At 45.2% G+C, this 21391-nt stretch overlaps 1 protein-coding gene across 3 annotated transcripts in view; it reads right to left on the bottom strand.

Moving 5' to 3' along the window:
* Positions 1-21391, bottom strand: part of PCSK6 (proprotein convertase subtilisin/kexin type 6) — a 94395-nt gene that overhangs the window by 27811 nt on the left and 45193 nt on the right. For 2 of the 3 annotated variants that reach the window (XM_033166596.1, XM_033166597.1), the window contains exons 7-13: positions 19456-19628; positions 18334-18546; positions 17226-17326; positions 13456-13559; positions 10444-10561; positions 3702-3890; positions 847-983 (exon numbers count right to left, since the gene is read on the bottom strand). In XM_033166596.1, coding sequence (XP_033022487.1) covers positions 847-983; positions 3702-3890; positions 10444-10561; positions 13456-13559; positions 17226-17326; positions 18334-18546; positions 19456-19628 — 1035 coding nt within the window. Of the gene's footprint in view, positions 1-846; positions 984-3701; positions 3891-10443; positions 10562-13455; positions 13560-17225; positions 17327-18333; positions 18547-19455; positions 19629-21391 lie in introns of those variants that run through there. The other variant, XM_033166598.1, reaches the window with a different exon arrangement.

Here is a 21391-nt window from a genome sequence, read left to right as displayed (position 1 = left end):
TAACCTGAATATTCTCAGCCCTTCGACAAAGCTAAGCCATAACTGGTTATGTCAACTGTGAGAGCCTCAATGAAAAATTATAGCAAAGGTCACATTTGGGAGGGAGAGGCAATTGTGCCCCTTTATTTCACTGCCAAGGCTTGGAGACCCAGAATCACACCAAGGAAAGAAAACGACAACAATCCTGTCCTTACCCCCAGCCTTTTACACCCTATTGGAAAGGCACAGACTCCCAACATGTGTTGCTTAGTGTTTAAAAGTCAACTTGAGGCCTTTTAATGGCATTTGTATCAGAGTTATTTCATGCTGTTTTGCCTCCTGCCCAAACTGCAGCCAATTCCCGAGAACACTGTCCCCTCTTGTATTAACAGGGGGGAAATGTTTCTGAACACCATTCATGACTCTAACCGGGAGCAGGATTGGGGGGGGGGGAGAGGAACTAGGGGCCAGAAATCTTGGGAGAGGGAGAAGGAGCGACTCCTAAGAAATGAAGAGGCCTGCGTACTAAGCAAAAAACACACACCGTCACTTGTTAATATGTCATCTCTCTGTAACACTGCAAGGCTTCAGCCTGCAAGAAATAAATATAGATCTATACCGTATGATGCAACCTACAGAACAACCCCGTCCAGAGCTAAAAACAGCATGCAAGAAGTGTTAAAAGAAACCCTGACATTGCCAATGCAAACACTGCAGGGAAGCTTGAGTTTTATGTGCTGGTTTTGATGGCTGTGGGGTAAGAGAAGAGGGAAGGGAGTTGTAGGGTGGAAGTCTGTCACATGTCTCATCTGTACCAAACATTTGGGCCTCTCACTGCAAGAGATGACACAATCCAGAGGCACTTACCTTGCATGTCTGGGTTTCGCACATGGTATGGCTTATCCTGGATTTCCAGTGTCCATTCTCCTGCAGCCCTTTCTCCCCAGCAGTGGACAGTCATGAACTCCCAGTGCTTAAAACCATTACTAGAATCATCGTGCTGTCTGTTAATAGGATGAGAAACATCAAGAGGTCACACCAAGAGGTGGCAAAGAGAACTTGTGGGCCATCTAGTTCAACCACCTAATTTAGGCTCACAGGCAGAAGGTTCCCCATCAGGGCCGGATTTACGTATAAGCTAAACAAGCTTATAGCTTAGGGTCCCACTCTCTCGGGAGCCCCCCCAAAAATTAAAGGGGAAAAAACTGGATGTACATAAAATAAAACCTACATACAGCAACAGTGTTTTGTTTTGTGTTGTGTAGGCTCCTATGATGTAAGTAATGGGCCCGGCCTGCTAGCATTGCTCCCTAAAATATCACTGGTTTGCCAACATCTACACATCAACAGAACAATGAAAGAATATCCTGCCATAAAAAATTGGAGAAGAAGAGTTGTGGGGTAGGGAAAGAGATCTAGGAGAACACTTATTTCAGCATGCATGTCTCTGGACACACTCGGCTGCTTTCTGCCAGCATGCATCCCAGAATGTTTAACTGTTTTGATTCAGCTCTGCTGCCACAGAGCAGCTTGTATGTAGAGGGCATAGGTTGCTTTTCCGGATTAGCAGACCCTGACTTGGCAATGCAAGCCCTGTCAGCATCTTTATAAAAGAAAATCCAAAAGGACAGTAATGGCCTTCTGCTCGTGTTCACGGTACGTGAAGTTGCAGCTGGCAGAGGGATATGCAATTCCCTGCAAATGCACTGTTTCCCACTGGCTCTCCGGTTTCCAAGTCACTAAGTGCTAATAGGAGGGGAGAAAGCAGAAAGCAGCATGGCCGAAAAGCCTGTTGCAAATATGCAAAACAGGTGCAGCTGGAAGTAGAGACCAATGAAGGCAGGCATCAACAAAACGCTGAACGGCAGCTCTCAAGTGCCAATGGATTTCAGTGGCTACCTATAGCCACCCTTGTGTAGTGTGGACTTATTGTGCGACCTGGTATTGATTACATTGCCCTCGGTGGGGGGACCAGATCTTGGAGGCACCAGGAAACTGTCATGGGATTCTTCCCCAGAGCCTCAGCCTTGAGGAGAAAGGGTGCAGTTCTACTGTTGTCCTCCAGGGGTCAGGTGGGAGGTTCTCCCTGGTTTCTGTCTGGTTCCCAGCCTCCTTATGGCTACCTTGCCTATCTCCCAGCAACCACCTGGCTTCCTGTTTTCTATACAGCAGGGGTGAGGGACATCGGGTGTGGGAGCCACACATGTGACTCTCTATTTGGCCTTCAAGATTCTCTCCAGGCCAAGCCCCTCCCTCAACATCACACCCCTCACCAGCCCAGCTCTGCTGTGTACCTCAAGTGCCTTTGCAGGGCTCTAAGATGCTCTTGAACTGTGGTACCTCTTGCTTGCTTAGATGGAAGATGGAGAGGTGTGGGTGGGTGTGGGTGTGGCGGGTGGAGAAACCTCTGAATTTTAAAGGCAGAAAAGTCCTGCTTTACGAACACTCGTTACACAAATATTCACTTATCAGAACACAAGGAATTAGCACCCAAATCTCCTTATACACACTGCAGATTCTGTGGTCAGGAATCAATAGAAATCAGTGGAAATTGTTGACTTGTTATGTGAACAGAAATAGTTTACTCATTATGCAAATACTCGCCTAACGAATGATTTCCAAGGAACACATTTTGTTTGTAAGGCAGGACCTGTGTGTATGTTTTTGCACAGGCTTTTCCTGCATAAAACTGGAACTTGTGCCACCGGTTCTTTTGTGTGGTTTTTTTTTTTTAAAAAAAATATTTTTAATTAAATTGTTTTTGTGTTTTTATGTTTTGTGTCATCGCACATTGCTTAGAATTTTTTTTTAATGTTAAGCAATACTTTTCTGTGAAATAAATAAACCCACCCACTCCAGGTCTTTTTCAGAAGCTCGTGGGCTTGCAGTCTTGCTGGAGCAGGTCACATTCCACTCTCCTCCCTCTCAATCCTTTGCCTGGTTCTTTATTTTTTTAAGTGCAAAATGTCTACCCCGCTTTTTGAGGAACTCCCCCCATAAACCAACTCACAATCTCCACCAATAAACAACTCTACTTGACAACAAAATACAAACCACTAAAGAATAAACCGGCATAAAAGATGAAATACAGAAATAGAATACAGTGCATAATGCAGATTAAAAAAAGAGTATTAAAACATAAAAACAAACAAAGACAGTGTGGTGTAGTGCTTTGCTTGATGGGAGACTAGGGTTCAAATGCCCATTCAGCCATAAAGCTCACTGGGTGAAGCTGCCCCTCAGCCTAACTTACCTCACAGAGTTGTTTTAAGAACAAAATGGTGAGGGAGAGAACCACCCTGGGCTCCTTGGTGGAAAGGTGGGGTATAAATGTAATAATAATATATTTTATTAAACTTTTGAGTAATTTGGTAATGCTTTTATTATTATAGTTTGTTTTCATTATTTATTTACATAGGGATGCAGTCAACCAACTTTTACTCAGAGTAGACCCACTGAAATTAATGGCCAGGAGTAACTTAGGTCCACTAATTTCAATGGGTCTCCTCTGAGGAAAAACCCCCACTGAATACAATCCATACCATTTAATGCCAAAATAGTTGTGAACGGGCAGGACTAGTAGAATTGCAATCCCACCTGCAAAATCCAAGCTCTCCCCACCCTGTACTGGCATACATGAGGAGCAGACCCAGAATGCCTTCTCACCACCACAGTCCAGACGGGCTACAAACTCTCAAGAGTGCACCTGTGTGATGGCTCACCTTCTAGCCAGGAGCTGGGACTTCGTACCAGAAGGAGAGGTGAGGTTTATCTGCAGGTCTCCTCGGCGCGGGTGTGCAATGGAAACCCGTACGATGACGTGCTCCAGATAGGCTACGTGATGGTCAGGGTGGTCCACACAGGCGTTAGTTAGAGTTGCCGTCCGCACCGTCTTGTTGGTGGGGATGAACCTAGAGAACGGGAAATAAAAGGAAGCCTTCAGAGGTCAGCAGTCCAGAATCCTGACAGAACAGGTTTACCCTAAATCAGGGCTGAGGAATTTTTGGCCCTCCAGATGTTGCTGAATGACATTATCCCTGTTTACTGGCCATGCTAGCTGGGGTTGATGGGCGTGGAAGTCCAACAATATCTAGAAAGGTTACAGTCTGCCCATCCCCAGCCTATGAAATGGGCTCCAAGCCTTCGTTCATTTAGACAGCCCCTTTCTATTATCTTTTCCAGCTCTTTTATACATGGCAAGGCTCATTAGAGGGGTGGCACCCCGCTCTGGTGGTTTGCCAGTTTCTCTTTCTATCTCCCAATTCTCTGTTGGAAAAACAGCTATAATATCCAGACCATGCTTTCCTTTCTTCCTTCGTTGGCCAAGGAAGCCTGCAGCATTCGTTCTGAGCTTGTTCTCGCTTGCCGAGTCATGCTGAACTACAACTCCCATCATCCCTGGTTACTGGCAATGATGGATGGGGCTCATGGGCACTGGAGTCCAAAAACATGTGGAAGGGAGGGTCACAGGTTCCCCAGCCCTGCCCTAAGTCCAAGTGGAACACTTTAGACACTTTGGTAGTTAGCCAAACTCCACCACATGCTGCTCCAATAACAATTTGTATTGCAGCCTAGAAGATTTTTGAAAAGTATTTATATTTATTTAGTAAGCACATATATATCCTGTCGTTCTTCCATCAGGGAACTCAAGGTCACATAGGCGGCGTTCCCTGGTGGTCTCCCATCCAAGCACATACCAGACCATGAGCTGCTTAGCTTCAGCAAAGGGGCTGCATTTGGTGCCATGAGACCAAGTTGTATGTTGGCCTGCCCCTGGGAATTCTACCTTAGTCAGGTGGGGATGCTGATGACTTGGTTCTTGGAACTGCCACTTTAGTTCACAAGAAAAAAAACAGGTCAGCCTACAACTGCTCTTAACAGCCTTTCTGAAGCGAGAAGCCAATCTCGACAGCAGTCTTGGATCTCGTTCAGCCAAGGATTTCGTGCTTTCAGAGACCATCATCTCTCCTACACAGTCACCGCCCACCAGCAATGAACCAACTCCCAGCACAGGGTCTGGAGCATGTTGTTAATGTCTAATTTATTGGGAGGAAGCTGCTCACCAGTCCCCAGACTTGCTCTAGGGACGCTTCTCAGCATATGGTGGAAGAGACTCGTGGGGATTACATCGCCGGTCTTTTATTTTGCCTTAGTCATAAAGGGAGAATCGATGAAAGCTATAAACAGTGATGTCATTTCCCAGGGAGAACAGGATTTTTACAAGGGGACTTCAAAACATTATTTGCATGCAGCATGAGCTGATTTAAAGAAGCTGTTTTGGCCAAATGTTCCCGACTTTCAGTTTAAGCAAGTGTCAGCTCTAGCGTCCTGATTGGAAACACCGACAAATTGCATAAGGCCAAGAAAGCAATGTTTTTCAGCCAGATTCTAAGGCAATTGTATGGAAATATTTCCTACTGAAGTCAGTGGGGCTTACCTCCAGAACTGGAGCCCCATATGTTCCTGCATGCTTGGACTTCCCTTTGGAACAAGAGAGTGCTAAAGTGCAAGCCTGTGACGCAGGGCTGGGGAACCTGTGGCCTTCCAAATGTTGCCAAACTACAACTTCTATCAGTCCTGGCCATTGACCATCCCGGCTAGGACTGATGGGAACTGGAGTCCAATAGCATCTGGAGGACCACAGATTGCCTTGTCCCTGCTATACAGAAATGACCATACAGAGTTGTCTCATTTGTTAAAAGGAATGGGGACGTCTGAACAATGAAGATTTCTCTGTGTGTAGATTACAACTCCCATTCCCATACCATATCTGAATATTTATCACCCATCTTAAAAGATCTGTGCTGGCTTCTAGTAAGTTTCTGGGCTTAGTTCAAGGAACCAGTTCTGGATTTTAAAAGACCTAACAGTTTGGTCATCCAGGGCATCTAAATAACACTCTTCTCCCAGATGGGCCTCCCGTAAAGTTAAGATCTGCTTCAGAGACCTTCCTATGAGTGACTGCATTGGGAGAGATTAAGGGTGTGGCAAACAGGGTCTTCTCAGTGGTGGCACTGAAATACACTGAAATATCCTTGCCAAAGATATGTGGGCGACAGTAATACTTACATTGTTTTGATAGCAGATTAAGACATTTTTATTTTAACAGCCCATTTTATTTGCTCTTAATACTAACTTCCATGAACAGCATTTTAACATCTTTAGATTTTCTCTTCCTTTTACACGCAAGTTTTACTGCTATATGCCTGCTGTTCTTATGACTTGCTGTTACCTTGAGAACACTACTTTGAGGGGAAGGGAGGAGAGGATTTTTAAATAAATAAAACAGATTGCTGGAGCCGGACAAAAGTGTTTATGAGAGGGATATAGTGACACAGCTACCTCTTCTGCCTGATGTATCCACCTTACTGTTTAGCCACTACAATACCTAGATTCCCCATGAATATAATGGAATCTGTCCTCAGGGAGTCTCAGGACAACAATATACTTCACCATTAGGATGTCATACAAAGTGAATTCTGTCTGGCTCGTAATGCTTAAAATAATCATGTTGGAAGAGTCTCTCCAATGTCATCTAGTCCAACCTCCAACCTATACAGGGAGCCGACTAGGAGCCGACTACTACAGGATTCCTGATAGAGGTTTTTAAGCAGAGACTTGCACGGTCCCCTAACAAAAGAGAGCCCACCTTCCGAGGCGGTCTGGTCCACTTGTGCCATCAGGAATGCTTCCCAAAGTTCAGCTAAAATCTTCTTTCTATGTGAACCTGCTGTGGGGTGGGGAATTTGGGGGCCGAATACACCATTCCAAGCCTCTCTGTGTGGCCCTCAGGATTCTCCCTAAGCTACACTCCTCATCAAACCTGCTCTGCACTCTCACTGACTGCATTTGCCTGGATGGAATGTCTCCCGGAACAGCGGTAACACCTGTTCCTTGCCTAGATGGAGGATGAAAAGACGTCTGTATGCAGCACAAACCTCTTATTTGTCTGTGGCTGTAACAAAGAGTCACATCTATGGCTTCACACAGTTTTGCCCTTGGCCCCACCTACAACTGGCATGGAGTCCTTCCAGATCCTAGCCCAAAGCCCATTTCCTCCTGCCCTAGTCTTTGTGCAAAGAAACATTCATTCTTATGGCTGAGGATCCAATGAAGGCATCTCCACACCTGCCTGGAGTTGCCCTGGTGGCCTGACTCAACACGCTTCTAGACGCTTATCCATCCAAGATTACTGTTCATCAGACACCTGGGTGAATGGGGTCTGGTCCAGGAGTGCGGAAAGCAAAATGTCGCTTAGAGAAGGATCTGAAATATTTTGAAGCTTGAATTTGTTTTATTCTGGATTGTTCTATTTGAAGTTTTAATGTGTTGTAAACCACTTTGGGATTCCCCCCCCCCTTCAAAATAGAAAGCGGTATAGAGATGGAATGAATCATCATCACCATCACGGCAATCAAGACAGGCTCTTATTGAGCAGGTAGTTGCTTGGGCTATAAACTCTACAAGTTCCTCTGGACAGTATCAGCTTGAATTAAGCCTCAGACCCAAATCCTCAACCACCTCACTCCACCGGGGAAAATACTGACACAGGGTAGAAGAGTGGAGAGGAGGAGGATAGGAAATTAGGTTATCCTCATTGACCAGCTGCAGACTGTAAGATTCCAGCGAATGTTAAACACCAGTTTCCAGATGCCTTTAGTCAACACCAGGCAAGCTGGAGATGCGTTACTGCAGGGGTGGGGGACCACTTTCAAGCCAAAGGTTGCATCCCCATGCGGTTAACCTTCCAGGAGGCACATACCAAGGGTGGGTGGGGCGAACATCAAATGTGGGCAGGGACAAAGCCATACACATATACACCCAGCTGCACATCCACACGCACACAAGCAAACCACTATCTCAAGCCCAGCCTTCCCTTTCCCCTCCACCTGTGATACAAAGACAATAGCCCTGACCTACTTAACAGGGTTGTTGTAATGATCACTGAGATAATGTGTGTTATATGTACACATACTGTAAGCTTTACAAAAACGATTGCAATGCTAATGTATTCACAGTTAAAAGGTTTACAAACACTAATGTGTAAAATGCTGTTTTAATTTATACTATATTTTGTTTGCTGTTATTAGACTGAGATGGCCACTTTTAAAGTTGTATTTATCAACATGCAACTTTCTGTCATTTATTTCATTGTGTATTGTATCTATCTATGCTTTAAACGTTGGTTTGGGTGCTCTGAGCAGAACAGCATGATATTATTAAACAATAAATATTTATTTAGATCAGGGTGGGAAAACTGTGTCCCTCCACCACTAGATGCTGTTGGACTACAAATCCCATCATCATTATTTTTTACCGTTGGCCATCCTACCTTGGAATGATGGGATTTGTAGTCCAACAACATCTGAAGAACCAGAGGTTCCCTACTTTTGCTTTATACCATAACCTGTAGCCTGAGCCAGTGTTAGTTTTTATACAGTGCCAAACAATTTTAGGTGCTTTATTAACAATGTATTATTATTATTATTATTATTATTATTATTATTATTATTATTAAATGGGTATTGGTCCTCCACCTATTGAAGCTGAATTACAGTACTGCATTTTAATTTCTCTTCACAACAGCATACAGATTCTTTCTGTAATGAATTACATCCTCATAACAACCCTGTGAGGTAGGCTAGACTGAGACAGTAACTGGACCAAAGTCACCTAGTATGCTTCATAACTGATGTGGGATTTGAAGCCACGTCTCCCCACTCTTAATCTGAAACACTAACCTGTCAAAGATTGGGGGGAGGGCTCCGAAGAGTGTGTGGCTGTGGCAGGGGACCAGGGGAGTGACCCAGGAGAGAGGACCAGTGATTTATGGGGTGTGATGCCACCCACAAGGCAGAAGCCAGGGGAGAGGGAGAAGCAAGGCAGTCTGAGGCGGAAGAAAAAGGGGCAAACGACAGGTCAGTAGATTCCTCACTTCCTCCACCCCAATGTCTCCTAGAACCAGGAGAGGCTTGAAAAGGAACCAGGCAGGGGGCCTTTCTGGTAGTTGCGCCCTCCCTCCCAGAAGATGTCAAACAGATAAACAGCTCTGTGATTTTTAAAAGTCACCTGAAGGCAGCCCTGTTCAGGGAAGTTTTTAGTGTTTGATGTTGTGTTTTTACTATTTTTTGTTGAATGGCTGAGGCAACTCAGTAAGATGGGCTGCATATAAATTATTATTATTATTGTTATTAAGCAGTGACAACTTCTGTGCAGGAGAAGCCTCAGGTTGTGGGCAGGCAAGCTGTCAGAGGAGGATATATAACCCAGAGGAGGGGAGTGGTCCCACTGTTGCTGCAACTGCACCATGGGGCCCAGACCTGTGGCCAGCTGCCTAGAGGCTGGAAGCATGTGTGCACCATGGGACGGGCTATAACCATGACATCACACTGGCTCTGTATTCTTGCCACAGCCTGTGAACGTACACTTAAGCAACACTCACTCTGTAACCTATCCCCACCCCAAAATGGGTGGAAGGGGAAAGGGAAGGATCAAGGCCAAACTGAACCAACTTCCAGTCATCCTCAAGGTTCAGAAAAAGGTTAGGCAGTTCAGTAATTAGAAACAGTTGTCAACATGGAAGCCACACCAAGTTATACCAGCAGCAAACAAACTTTTAAAAGGGGGGTGAAATGTAAAAAAAAACCAACCATAATGCATGAAGGGAAGAAATACTGGAGGAGATCTAGGAATGGATCTGTCCTTGTAGCCTCACAAGGAGTAAACACATTAAACTGTACTAACAAACTCCAGACAACTCCATGACTGGGTGATTATAAACACTGCAAATGAGCCAAAGCACAGAAGGAAGCCTGTTAAACCACAGCAGGGGTGATATAGCTTTTCATCTCTTGCCAGTGTTTCTCAGACTCATTGGACTTCCATTCTAAAACATACCCTGTTTTGTGTGTGTGAGAGAGATTTATTACTGACAAGTGGGCCCTGCAACAAAATGTTGCAGTGTGGCGTGCTCCCTAGGGGGGAAGGCTGCAGTATTTCAAACTTTTTAATTTACAGAGAAGGCGAGTAAGAGGTGGCATGATAGAAGTTTATAATATTATGCATGGTGTGCAGAAAGTGGATAGATTAAAAAGTTTTTTTTTCTCCCCTCTCTCATAGCACTGTAACTCATAGACATGCAATAAAGCAGAATGTTGGAAGATTTGGGACACGTAAAGAAATTATTTCATGCAGTACATTATTGAACTATGAAACAAAATCCCACAGAAAGCAGTCACAGTCAGCAATTTGGATGGCTTCAAAAGGGCAAGGTTGACACTGTGCAAACGCACTAGTGGGGCATGCTAAATTGATTCCACTGGTTTGTTTGCACTGCGCTGACCGCCTCCCTTCCCCTCTTCTCTTTCCACAGGTATGCAACAGTGTGCTACTTACCAGGAAGCCAGCATAGCGATTCCACCCCACCTGACAAGCCACTTCTGATACACACATTTAAATACTCACCAAGGCTTCTTATTTGAGGTCCCAACACATATGTGCTGAGCGGGGACTGTTCGCCACTTCTTTGCCTCGACAACAAGCGCTTCTGCATCCACCAGGCCGAATCCATACAAATGGCTAACTGAAAAGACAGGTGTCTCAGAGATTCACTGGTTTATTAAACAAACCCTTATTTTTCACAGCCTCTCAAAACTGTTCCCCTGTCCCAGCACCTTGTGGGCTTTGTTCATGTGTTTGTGCAACGCTTTCACAAAAGAACGGCTTTAATTTTCCTCCATTCAAAACCTACAAAACGTTGTGTTTTTTGCACCTCTTGTGCTTTAGATATTCTGATCCCTCCTCTGCTTTAGTTTTAAATAATGTTGTATAAATGATTTGGATACATGGCTTAGAAGCCACAGTATTGTTATATAAATTGTTGATAGAAATAAATACAGCATTTTAAAAAAAAATGGGGAACAGAACCAGTTATCTAACTTCATGCTCAGCAACCAGAGGCAAAATGCAAAAGATAAAGCCAGGCTCATAGACCTCTCTCTAATACAGTGGTACCTCGGGTTACAGACACTTCAGGTTACAGACTCTGCTAACCCAGAAATAACGCTTCAGGTTAAGAACAGAAATTGTGCTCTGGCAGCGCAGCAGCAGCGGGAGGCCCCATTAGCTAAAGTGGTGCTTCAGGTTAACAACAGTTTCAGGTTAGGAACAGAACTCCAGAACGAATTAAGTACCATATGTAACCAGAGGTACCACTGTATCCCATATTGCCCTATTATTAATTATTACTATTGTTGTCAGGGAACTGTCCCCGGCGCAACGCAAGGTGGTGGAAGGGCTCTCCGGATGCTACAGAGAGCCCCAGTCCCACCTTGCCAGCAGCGAGGAGGGGGGTGTTTCTCAGGGGAAAGGGAGTCGAGGCTCTGGGGATGCAAGAGAGACCCAATACTCCCTCAGTCCCGAGGGCGATACATGGGGAACGCAACTTCCGTCGCCCCAAAGGTGTCGTGGGGTGAAACGAAAAGATGGGAGGCGGGGTTTTCGTATCCCCAAGCTATTTTGTTGGGGTCAGAACCGGAAGGGGCCATTCCCGGATCGGACACAGCTTGACACGGACATGAACTTTTAAGCTCTGCACTGTACATAGTTTGCACAATAAAAGCTTTAAAAGAAACAGCGGAGCCCTGGCTGTTTACTCATGAGCAACAAACCAAGAACCTAACAGCTATTATTTAGACTTGTTAGACATTTTTTACCCAAAGGTCTCCAAGTGACTTACAACACATTTAAAAACATAACAGCTTCGTATGCTCAAAATACCATAGGAATCAGAGCTAAAGTCAAGGTGCAGAGCAAGGAATTTCACAAATGCAAGACTGGAAGTGCAGTTTTCACATTTGCTAATTTTGAAAAAGTTTGTAAAGGCTTTCTAGCTGTTACATTCCTGGCTTCAAAACTTACACATTTATCAATAATTACTTTGAGGTTTCAGCTGTGCTGTAATGCGTAGAGACCACTGGAAACCATTTGAAGTGGGGGATTGATAATTGATTCTTCCATGTTTTTTATGTGGTTGAAATTAATGTCAAATCAAGGTGGAGTATGTTAACTTCCTATGAAATGTGCATTGCTTTGCCCATCTTAAAATGTTTATACAAGCTCTTCTGCCTCACAGGCCAGACAAATAAAATGATTTGGGCCACTGAACTGACACAACAGTTGATATATATGACTCAGTCCACCTATTAACCTGTGAGGACTGGAATGGGATCACATGCAACATGTGTCCAAATCAGACTTTGGTAGTGTATTTTATATTAAAGTAGTTAACCAGTTATCTGTGATAAAACCTGAGCATTTTCAGTTTGACTTTAAAACTGCAAAGGAAAAGTAGTGTTGCTATCTGATTCTCTCTCTCTCTCTCTCTCTCTCTCTCTCTCTCTCTCTCACACACACACACACACACACACACACACAAATAAAATAAAATTGAAAGGTACTTCCTTTTGCATACATACCCATCCCTAATAAAAACAGTTTCTGGGAGGAAAAATAACGTAGAACCTACAGATTATTTCGTTTCAGAAGTAACCAACAGTCTTACTATAAGGATTACTTTAAAGTCACTGAAAGGAAACCCCAGAGGTGGAACTTAATTTTGACACAGGCCCGTTTTGCACCTTGGAAATAGTTTTTTGTCACATCTAACAAAGCAAAATGAAACAAAACAGAAAAAGGCAGGATTTCCCACATCGAATCACTATTCCAATCCAGTAGAAGTTAAGCCTTCTCAAAATGCTATTTGCTTTTGCATCTCTCACAGCTGCTTGGATTTTGTCTCCTGAAACAGACAGGAGCTCGCAAATACCCATTGATAAAAAAGGCTTCTAAGGGGATTATCAGACCTCCGAGCAACCAATAATCATTTTTCTTGGCAGGTCTGTGGGGCTAGTAATAGAAGGAGCTATTTGAAATGGATACATGAGATCTCCAGCTCAGAAATCTCCGTGGATATTGATTTGGATTTATAACTTAATCCCACAAGCGCCATGTGGGGAGATGCATCGCTAAGAATAAGAAACAGAAGAATCACACAGGTTTCTCACTTAGTGGCGAGGTTTTCCACTAAAAAGTAGGAGTGTACATAGACTGCAACTGCTATGGCTTGAGCATTCAGATAAAGTAACCTAACTGAGAATGTGTTGCACACAGACTTGGGACCCACAAGGCGATCTTTGTAGGTAATCTTGTTAACCATTGGAAATATGGAGCTTCAAAAGCAGAGAGAGAACTTTTGCCATTTTTAATGCCAGCTTCAAATAGCCAGGACAGGCAGGTGCAGGATAAATGCTTTCTTCACATTTAGACTACTGCAATGTGCTCTACACTGAGCTGTTCCTCGAAGATGATCCAAAGACTGCAGCTATTGCAGAGTGTTGTCCCCATTTGTTGACTGATGCACCTCCATACAGTAATACAGAAACCAAACCCAGCCCCCAAGCATGCATGTTAACTCACCTCGACGTCCAGCTCCATTTGTTTTCCAGTCGGGGGCCAAGAGGTGTCCTGGTCGAGATGTTTTAACAAGAAGGTGCTGAACGTCTCGCCAGGTCAGCAAAGGGCTAAAAGTCAAGGAAGGAAGAACAAGCCAAGGATAAGACAACAAGTCTCTCTTGTTCTGTTGGTAGGGTTTTGAAATGGCTAGGCAAAGGCAAAGGCAAAAGCAGAAAACCATCTAACACCAGTCAGTATATATAGCAAGCACTGCCAGTATCTCCAATGGTGCCCATGAAAAGGTCTCAGTAAACATCCTCTCAAAAATGCAGACTTCACAAAAGACTCTTTGCTCTTCCTACTCAGTTCCTTTTTTGCACGGGCTCAGTCTCTCCTACACTGAACTTACCCCCTTAAATATGCCCCCACAGAACGTCAGGATTGCACACCCACTCTCCCATCTGATTTGAACAGAGAAGGGGTACAAAGAGCTTCCCTCTGAGTGCATCGGCAGCAGTGTAGGTATCTTTTTCCTACCGATGGGAAATGGCCATAGCCATTTTGTGGTCCGGTCTCTTTTCTGCTGTTCTGGATGTGGCAGCCATTTTGTGCTGTGCCACACTCCCATGGCAGCCATTTTATGACTGGCACGCACTATACTTTGATCCAAATTCCAAATGTGTCCAGTGACCCCCCAAAAGGATGGCAACCCCGGTATAGAGGAATAGCAAAGCAACAGAATAGGTTTCCAATAAGTAACTCAAGTGATCCTCCTCCCCACACACTGTCATGGGTTCAAAATGGAAGTGCTTGTTTATACCAGCTAGTTAAGTGGAGTTTGTATGAAGATTTTGGTATGTACCTCTTCGATTTAAGAAGTTTGGTCACCCTAAAGTGGCAACATGAAGAATATTTGCCTCTTAGAATGTGTGTATGTGTGTATAAACCAAAATATTTAGAAGAATTCCAGTTACAAGCTATCACATGGTCCTGTGATGCTTTTTGTCCAGCAGGTGTTCCTTAAAGTGCCTGGAGCAAGGGGGGAAACCTTATGCCCTATATCTGCTCTATATCTGGCCCTCTGGACACACTCTCTAGACCACAGCCCCTCTTTCCTCTCTGGCCCTCTATGCCAGAGCTTTCCAAATTTTTCATGTTGGCGACACACTTTTTAGACATGCATAATTTAGCGACACAGCAATTCAGTTTTGCATCATTTCGCGACACAGTAGTTCAGTTTTACTATCAGAGGTTAAACTAACCCCTTTTCAGCCCCGGAAGGATCGGTAGGGAACGTTCGCATGACACACCAAAACATGGCAGCCAACACACAAACGTGTTGTGACACACAGTTTGGAAAGCTCTGCTCTATGCCTTCCTCAAGTGCTTTTGCTTGGTCGGAAACCCAAAATGCATCCTTCAGCTGTGACAATGCCTCTTGCTTGCATAGATGAAGAGAGAGAGAGAGGTGTGCATGCATGCATAGAAACCTCTGGCTTTTGCAAGGCTTGAATGTACCGTAGCTTCCGTTCAAAGGTCAGAGTCACATCCAACGCTGCAATCATTTTTGCCTCTGGCCCAACCCTGTGCTCTCACGCAGCCTCTGGAACTATCCCTATGAGCCCTATCACCCCTTCTAAGATTTTACAATAATCTGATAACTATACAATAATCATTGTATAGTTGTGTTGCCTTGTGACCAGATCTACTATTATCAGTGCACACACATAGGAAATGATGCAGAGTACTCCGATAACTTTTTCCGGAGTGACTTAAGTTGTGTTTTCCACGAAGTATTTAACAGAACTTGCACATCATTCTCTTGAAATTGAAGCCCCTTGTGTTTTCAGTGTTCCTAAATTCTTAGCTTTGGAGCATCCAGGGGCTGAAAAGCTCCCCTTTTCACGATGCTTCGGCAACTCTAGGATGCTAGAGACGGGGACCCTTCTGCAGAAATAGCAATAGGTCTTTGGGTTCCTGTGACCCTGGGTCACTCCACTACTGCCTATGCAGTTCTCTGGGTGAAAAGTTTCCCCCATTCCCTGACCTGGAGAGACAGATTTGTAATTATAGCAAAGCATTTAGCAACAGAAAAATGTTAATTCATTTGCTCCCCGGCAATAAAAAAGGAAACGTCTCAGCACTCAGCATCGCTTAACGCGCCTGAGCCCGGGTACTTAATGGTGCATTTTATGTCAAGAGCTAAACAATTCCAAAATTTACAGGCTTAACCTTCTCCAATGTACTGGTCACGAACACTGCACTCCTTTCAAACTGTGTTCACACAAGTGTTTAAGAATTGAGCCAACCCACCCCAAAACGCAGGGCATGGGGAGCGAGGCTACCGCTGCCAGCTCTCTTTGTGCTGGAAAGACACTTCCACATCCCCAGTCACAATAATGTAACAAATTAACCGTCTCGACCGCTGTGAGCTCACAGCAGCCGACAATATATTAGCGACGAGAGCCAAAGTCACAGCATGGGAGTATTAAAAGTAGTCAGCAGTCTGAGCTCGGGGGTTCGTTTCCCCCCACCCCTCCTAATTCTAAAAATAAAACAAAGCTGGAGAAAAGTCTATCGCTATGCAAAAGAAAAGCAGGGGGAGAGGTTTTAGGGGTGTAAGAAAAGCCCTGCCAAATCAGATTGAAGGCCCATTGAGTCCAGCATCCTGTTCTCGCCATGGCCAACCAGAAGAACGCAAGCAGGACCCGAGTGCGACAACATTCTCCCCACTAGTGACTCCCAGCAACTGGTACTCAGAGGCACACCCAGCGCCACTGATGCTGTAGGGAGAATATCGCTATCACGACTGGGAGCTGCTGGGAGCCCTATCTTCCAAGGGTTTTTTCTAACGTACTTTGAAAGCCATCCAGGTTGGTGGCCATTATCACTACATCTTGTGGGAGTGAAGATGCAGCAAAGTTATGGAAGCTGACACCTGCCCCCTTAGTGGAAGATGGGGTTCCTCGGAAGCCTATCCAGGGAAGGTGTGCTCCTCAATGAGAAGGTTCATGGTTTAGGCAAGTCCATCCAGACACGTAGAATGTTGACACGCATTGTAATCTTGTTTTTTTAGCTTATCGTTGATTTCAATCATTTTTTTAAAAGATGTTTTAAATAGTTGTCTTTACTGATGAATTCATCGCCTTGTTCTTTTTTGCTTGGAGGGTTTTTTGCCCCTTACAATCAAGCAGTATATGAATTTTGTGAAATAAAATAAACCAGCGAAATCATAGAATTGTGAAGTTGGAAGGGAGGGACCTTGAGGATCATCTCGTCCAACCCCCTGCAACGCAGGAATGAATATGCAGCTGTCCCATACGGGGATCGAACCCGCAGCCTTGCCGTTATCAGCACCATGCTCTAACCGACTTAGCTACCCAGGCTGCGGACAAACTTCATCAGTGACAACTTGGAATGCTCCAGCTGGCCCAGGGTATCAGAGACCGTTCATCTCTGTTTAAGGCACCACAGGAACTTTCCCCTGGTGCCCTCCAGATGTTTTGGGCTACATCTGCCATCGGCCCTAGACTGCCCAGATGGGAGCTGTAGTTTGAAACATCTGGAGGGCAGGCTTACGAGAGTCTCAATCTGCTGCTCCTTCTTATGCTCTTGTACATAACTTCAGAAAGCAATTATATGCAATTCATGGAAAGCAGCACACTCTAAAACCAATGGTTTGTTGTGCTGCCTTCCTCAGATGTTCTATCTCCCCTGTGTCCTGCTCCCCAGAACAGACTCTTGCTTTTAACAACAAATCTACAAACTGCGAGAGAAAGAAATGGAGCTCTTACTTGGCCTCCAGAGCCAGAGCGATGATCCCTGCCACCATGGGGGCAGACACAGAGGTGCCAGTATGTCCATCTGTACAACGTTTCCGCAGATCGGTGGTAACCTAATGAGGAAGTCAGTGCAGCTATTAGCAGGGAGTGGAGGTGGCAGAGCGGTTCACACTCAGGCAGTGGTGTCCGGTGCCCACTGGGACTGGAAGGGCAGAAGGTGGGGAGGTCAACAGTAGGTGGCGCCAGAGCTAATATCAAGCAGGGCTGGCTCATTCTAGGGTTGTCTGCATCCTTCTCCCTGCTTGAGTTCTACAAGGGCAACCCTGAGACTAAGGAGAAGGGCGAAGCTGACAGTCGGTGCCATCCTCTGGACTGGATGAAAAAAAAGGAAGGTGGGCACTTGGGGGGTGCTGGCAGAAGGCAGACTAAAACTTATTGGGCCAGTGACCCATTTGTCATAATGGACCAACCTCCACTGTACCCAGCTTCTGTACAGCTGGCCAAGGCCAAGGCAGACTGTAGCCCCCAACAGTAAGTCAGAGCAAGATTTTACAAGGTAGACACTGAGCATCTCCTGATTGATATCCCACCTTTTCTCTAAGGAGCTCAAGGGGGCATACATAGTTCTCTTCCCCAATTTATCCTCACAACAACCCTATGAAGCAGGTTAGCGTGAGAGTGAATGACTGGCCCAAGGTCACCCGGCAAGCTTCATGCATTCAAACATATGAAGCATTTGCTCCATCCTAATTCTTAGTTCTGATTCCAGTAAAGTCATACCTTGGAATTCGAACGGCTTAGTTGCCAAATGTTTTGGCTCCCAAACTATCAAAACCTGGAAGTGAGTGTTCTGGTTTGCAAACGTTCTTTGGAACCCAAATGTCCAACACAACCTCTGTGGCTTCCAATTGGCTGCAGGAGAATCGGAAGCCATGCCTTGGTTCCTGAACGTTTTGGAAGTCAAACAAACTTCCAGAACAGATTCCATTCAACTTCCAAGGTACGTCTGTAGTCAACCTCAGGGACGCTTGAGATGGTGTAGATCCCACGTTTTGGTTTGGATGGTAAGGTTTCCCACAGCCTAGGCAGTCAAATGAAACTGGCTACACCGTCTACTTACAATTTGCCGCTCATAGAAAGCCCCGCTGCTGTAGGTGGTAGCAATGGTGGAGGCGCACTCCTCTAGGTACCACGGCTTGTTCCCGTTCTCCGTGGTGCTGCTGACGGAGATGGTGTAGATGCTGTTGGTGTATCCATCGCAAGAGCAGTGGTCCCCTTCTCTTCCGCCATTCCCAGAAGCCCAGACAAATATCGAACCCCTTCCTCTACGGCCCTGAGTGTTTGGTGAGGAAATGGAAACAGAAAGCAATACATCATTGGCTGGTGCTGGCCTGGATTCCTACATCTCCACAAGATTTAAGTTTTGGAAGGATGCACCTTCCACAACTTCCTTCTGCAACTTCAGGGATCAGGAAATGACTGGCCCCATTCCCTCTTGTGGGTCCCACTGTTGCCGCAAGGGGGGTCACTCGCAGTGAAAATAAGGGCTACTAACAACTGTCTGATTTTTTTCTGCCTTTCAACATGGTTGCTTCAGGATGGTGTCGCCTCAAAACTTTGTCTCGCAGGCTTGCAACAGAGTATGTTTTCCACTGGCGGCTGGTTTTCCAGGACCTGTACCTCAATGAGTAAGGGGTTCCCAAGCTCAGAGGGGTGTACTTGCCACAGGATGGGGGCAGTGGAGCTATCACCACCCTCCCAACAATTAGCCCAAAGTTGACCACTTTGCAAACTCTGGGCTAGGGGCACAGCGTTCAGTGACTGTCTGAATAGACACTCCAGGTGTTTTTGACTCCCATCATGGGTGTTATAGCACAAAACACCTGAAGGATACTAAGAACATAAACAGAAGAGCGTAAGAAGAGCCTGCTGGATCAAGCCAACAGCCCATCTAGTCCAGCATCCTGCTCTCACAGTGACCATGGGAAGACTTCAAGCAGGACTTGACCAAACAGAGCTCTGCCTTCCTGCAATTCCTAGAGGGAGTCAGAGCTGTGCCCAGAGGTATCCAGAGGCATAACACCCCTGAAGGCTAGGCATCATCACTGTGGTTGGTAGCTGCTGACTGGAACAGGCTGGCAACCCCCTGCCAAAGCAGCCAGAAATGTTAAGAACCCTATGCAAAATGCAGACCGAAAAAGAAAAACACCAAAGAAGAAGGTTATCCACATTTCCCCCACACCTTTTTAATGCCTTGTTCAAATGCTTGCTTGGCCAGAGGGCCAGGCCCATCGACTGTCCGCCCATCATCGTCAGGGCCCCAGCTTGCGCTGTAGATGTGGATGTATTCAGGTTTGGTGCCAATCGCCTTTGCTTCCACCACATCTGTCACGTCGCCGTCTAACATCCGAATGCCTAAAAGCACCCCCCCCAAATTAAAAAAATATGTATCAGGCGTTAGAGCTTCAAGTCCCCCCCCTCTTTTTTTTCTTTTCCAGAAAAGCTGAAGGACGGCAATCAAAGGCTTTTGTTCTGAGGCATGAAAAGATGCTTTCAATCTTGAATGGGCCAAAACAATTGCAACTTGTGCTGCCCTAAAACAAGCTCTCAGTTTGCCAGCTTGTTTTGGATGCGCGCTCTCCCCCCCCCCCCCCCGTTCTTCCACAGTTGCTGATTCAACTGCATATTGGAAGTAGTTTTCTTGGCACAACAGGAAAAAGTGACACAGAGCCAGTGACGCAAGTGACTTTTCTTTCAAAACTATGAAAGCCACTTCCAGATGACACGGAACTCTTCTTCAAATGGCAACTACTACATTTCTGTCTTCTACACCCAAAATCTGCATTTCACCACTGCCTTCAACTGTCTGGGCTGGCAGTTTAGAAGCAAGCTGGAAAGTTTTCAGGCAGCTATGTAGGCAGGGTGGGTTGCTTTTACCATGGTTTGGTTCAACAAACCATGAGTTGCCACGAATACAAGCAGCCAAAGCATGGCTGATTTCTCCAACACTTGGGTTTTGTTTTCTAGCTGCCTGGTTGCTCTGTAGCTACACGAGCATCTGGGATGGGGTAGCCAAACGAACCACAGTTAAGCAAGGCTGTTGGGTTTGGCCCAACCACAGTGGACAAGCCATGGTTCATAAGCCGAAAACTTCACATTGTGCTTTGTTGATGGAAAACAAACTACAGTTATGTTGATGGGTTGGGTTCAGTCATTCAAACAAACAAACCACATTGAGGCTTAACAAACCAAGGCTTTCCATTATATGCAAACAAGGCCAGTAGTTGTATCTTTACCTGTAGGGTGCCTCCAGACTGTCACTATTTTGCAGGAGGGATTCAAGCACATACCAGAATTTTAGATTTGTACAGTTCAAGTGGATTAATGGGCTCTGCCTTGCACCTTAGTGCAAGAAATCCACTTTTTAAAAGAAGCAGGCTTGGAGAGTGACAGGGAAAAGCACTGAAAAGTGCAGTATTAATGAATGTCCAAGGGGAAGATGTATAACCAGCCTGCCAACAAATAAGGATAAATGCAAGACGAATGTTCATTGTTGTACAACTGCCTTGCAAACAAATCAGAACGAATGCTTAATAAAGAACGGATATAATCCAATACCTGCATGAGCTTTGTGCAAGCAAATCAGGACGAATGCTCAATGAACAGGGCTTTAGGAGGGACCGCAATGTTCCTAGTCTTGGTCTACAGGCTGCAATAATAAAAGTCAACCAACCATAACTGAGTGAGCTAACAATGACCATTCCAGAGAAAATGCTAAGATAGAAACAGCCTGAAATTTGGACCAGATCCAGCTTCCACACAGTCTTCAGGAGTGCCCTCGGATAAAATGCTTCCCAGTAATAAGATTTCCAATTCTTGAATAACCACAGGCAAATTGCAATTTGGCCATATCTGCAACTTGAAAAGACGATGGCTTTGTCCCTAATTCCGGTATGCCTCAAACAACGCCTTCAAAAATTAAAATAAACAAGAAATTGCTGGGGGTGGTGGGGAGGGAAGATGCATTTCTTCATTTAGGAAATCAAAAGATTTATGGAATTTCTACAGGGGGGTAAAGCCATTTGCTAGTGAAATATTGGGGGGGGGGTCCTCAATCTCCGAGGCTGACTTTGAACATAATCAAGCAATTAACTGGCCCTAGCTCTCCTGGATGAGGA

This window comes from Lacerta agilis, chromosome 13 (genome assembly GCF_009819535.1).
Source record: "Lacerta agilis isolate rLacAgi1 chromosome 13, rLacAgi1.pri, whole genome shotgun sequence".
NCBI classification, from domain to species: Eukaryota; Metazoa; Chordata; class Lepidosauria; order Squamata; family Lacertidae; genus Lacerta; species Lacerta agilis.
The sequence above is the reverse complement of the archived record's forward strand: the minus strand, read 5'-3'. Positions and strand labels throughout refer to the sequence as shown.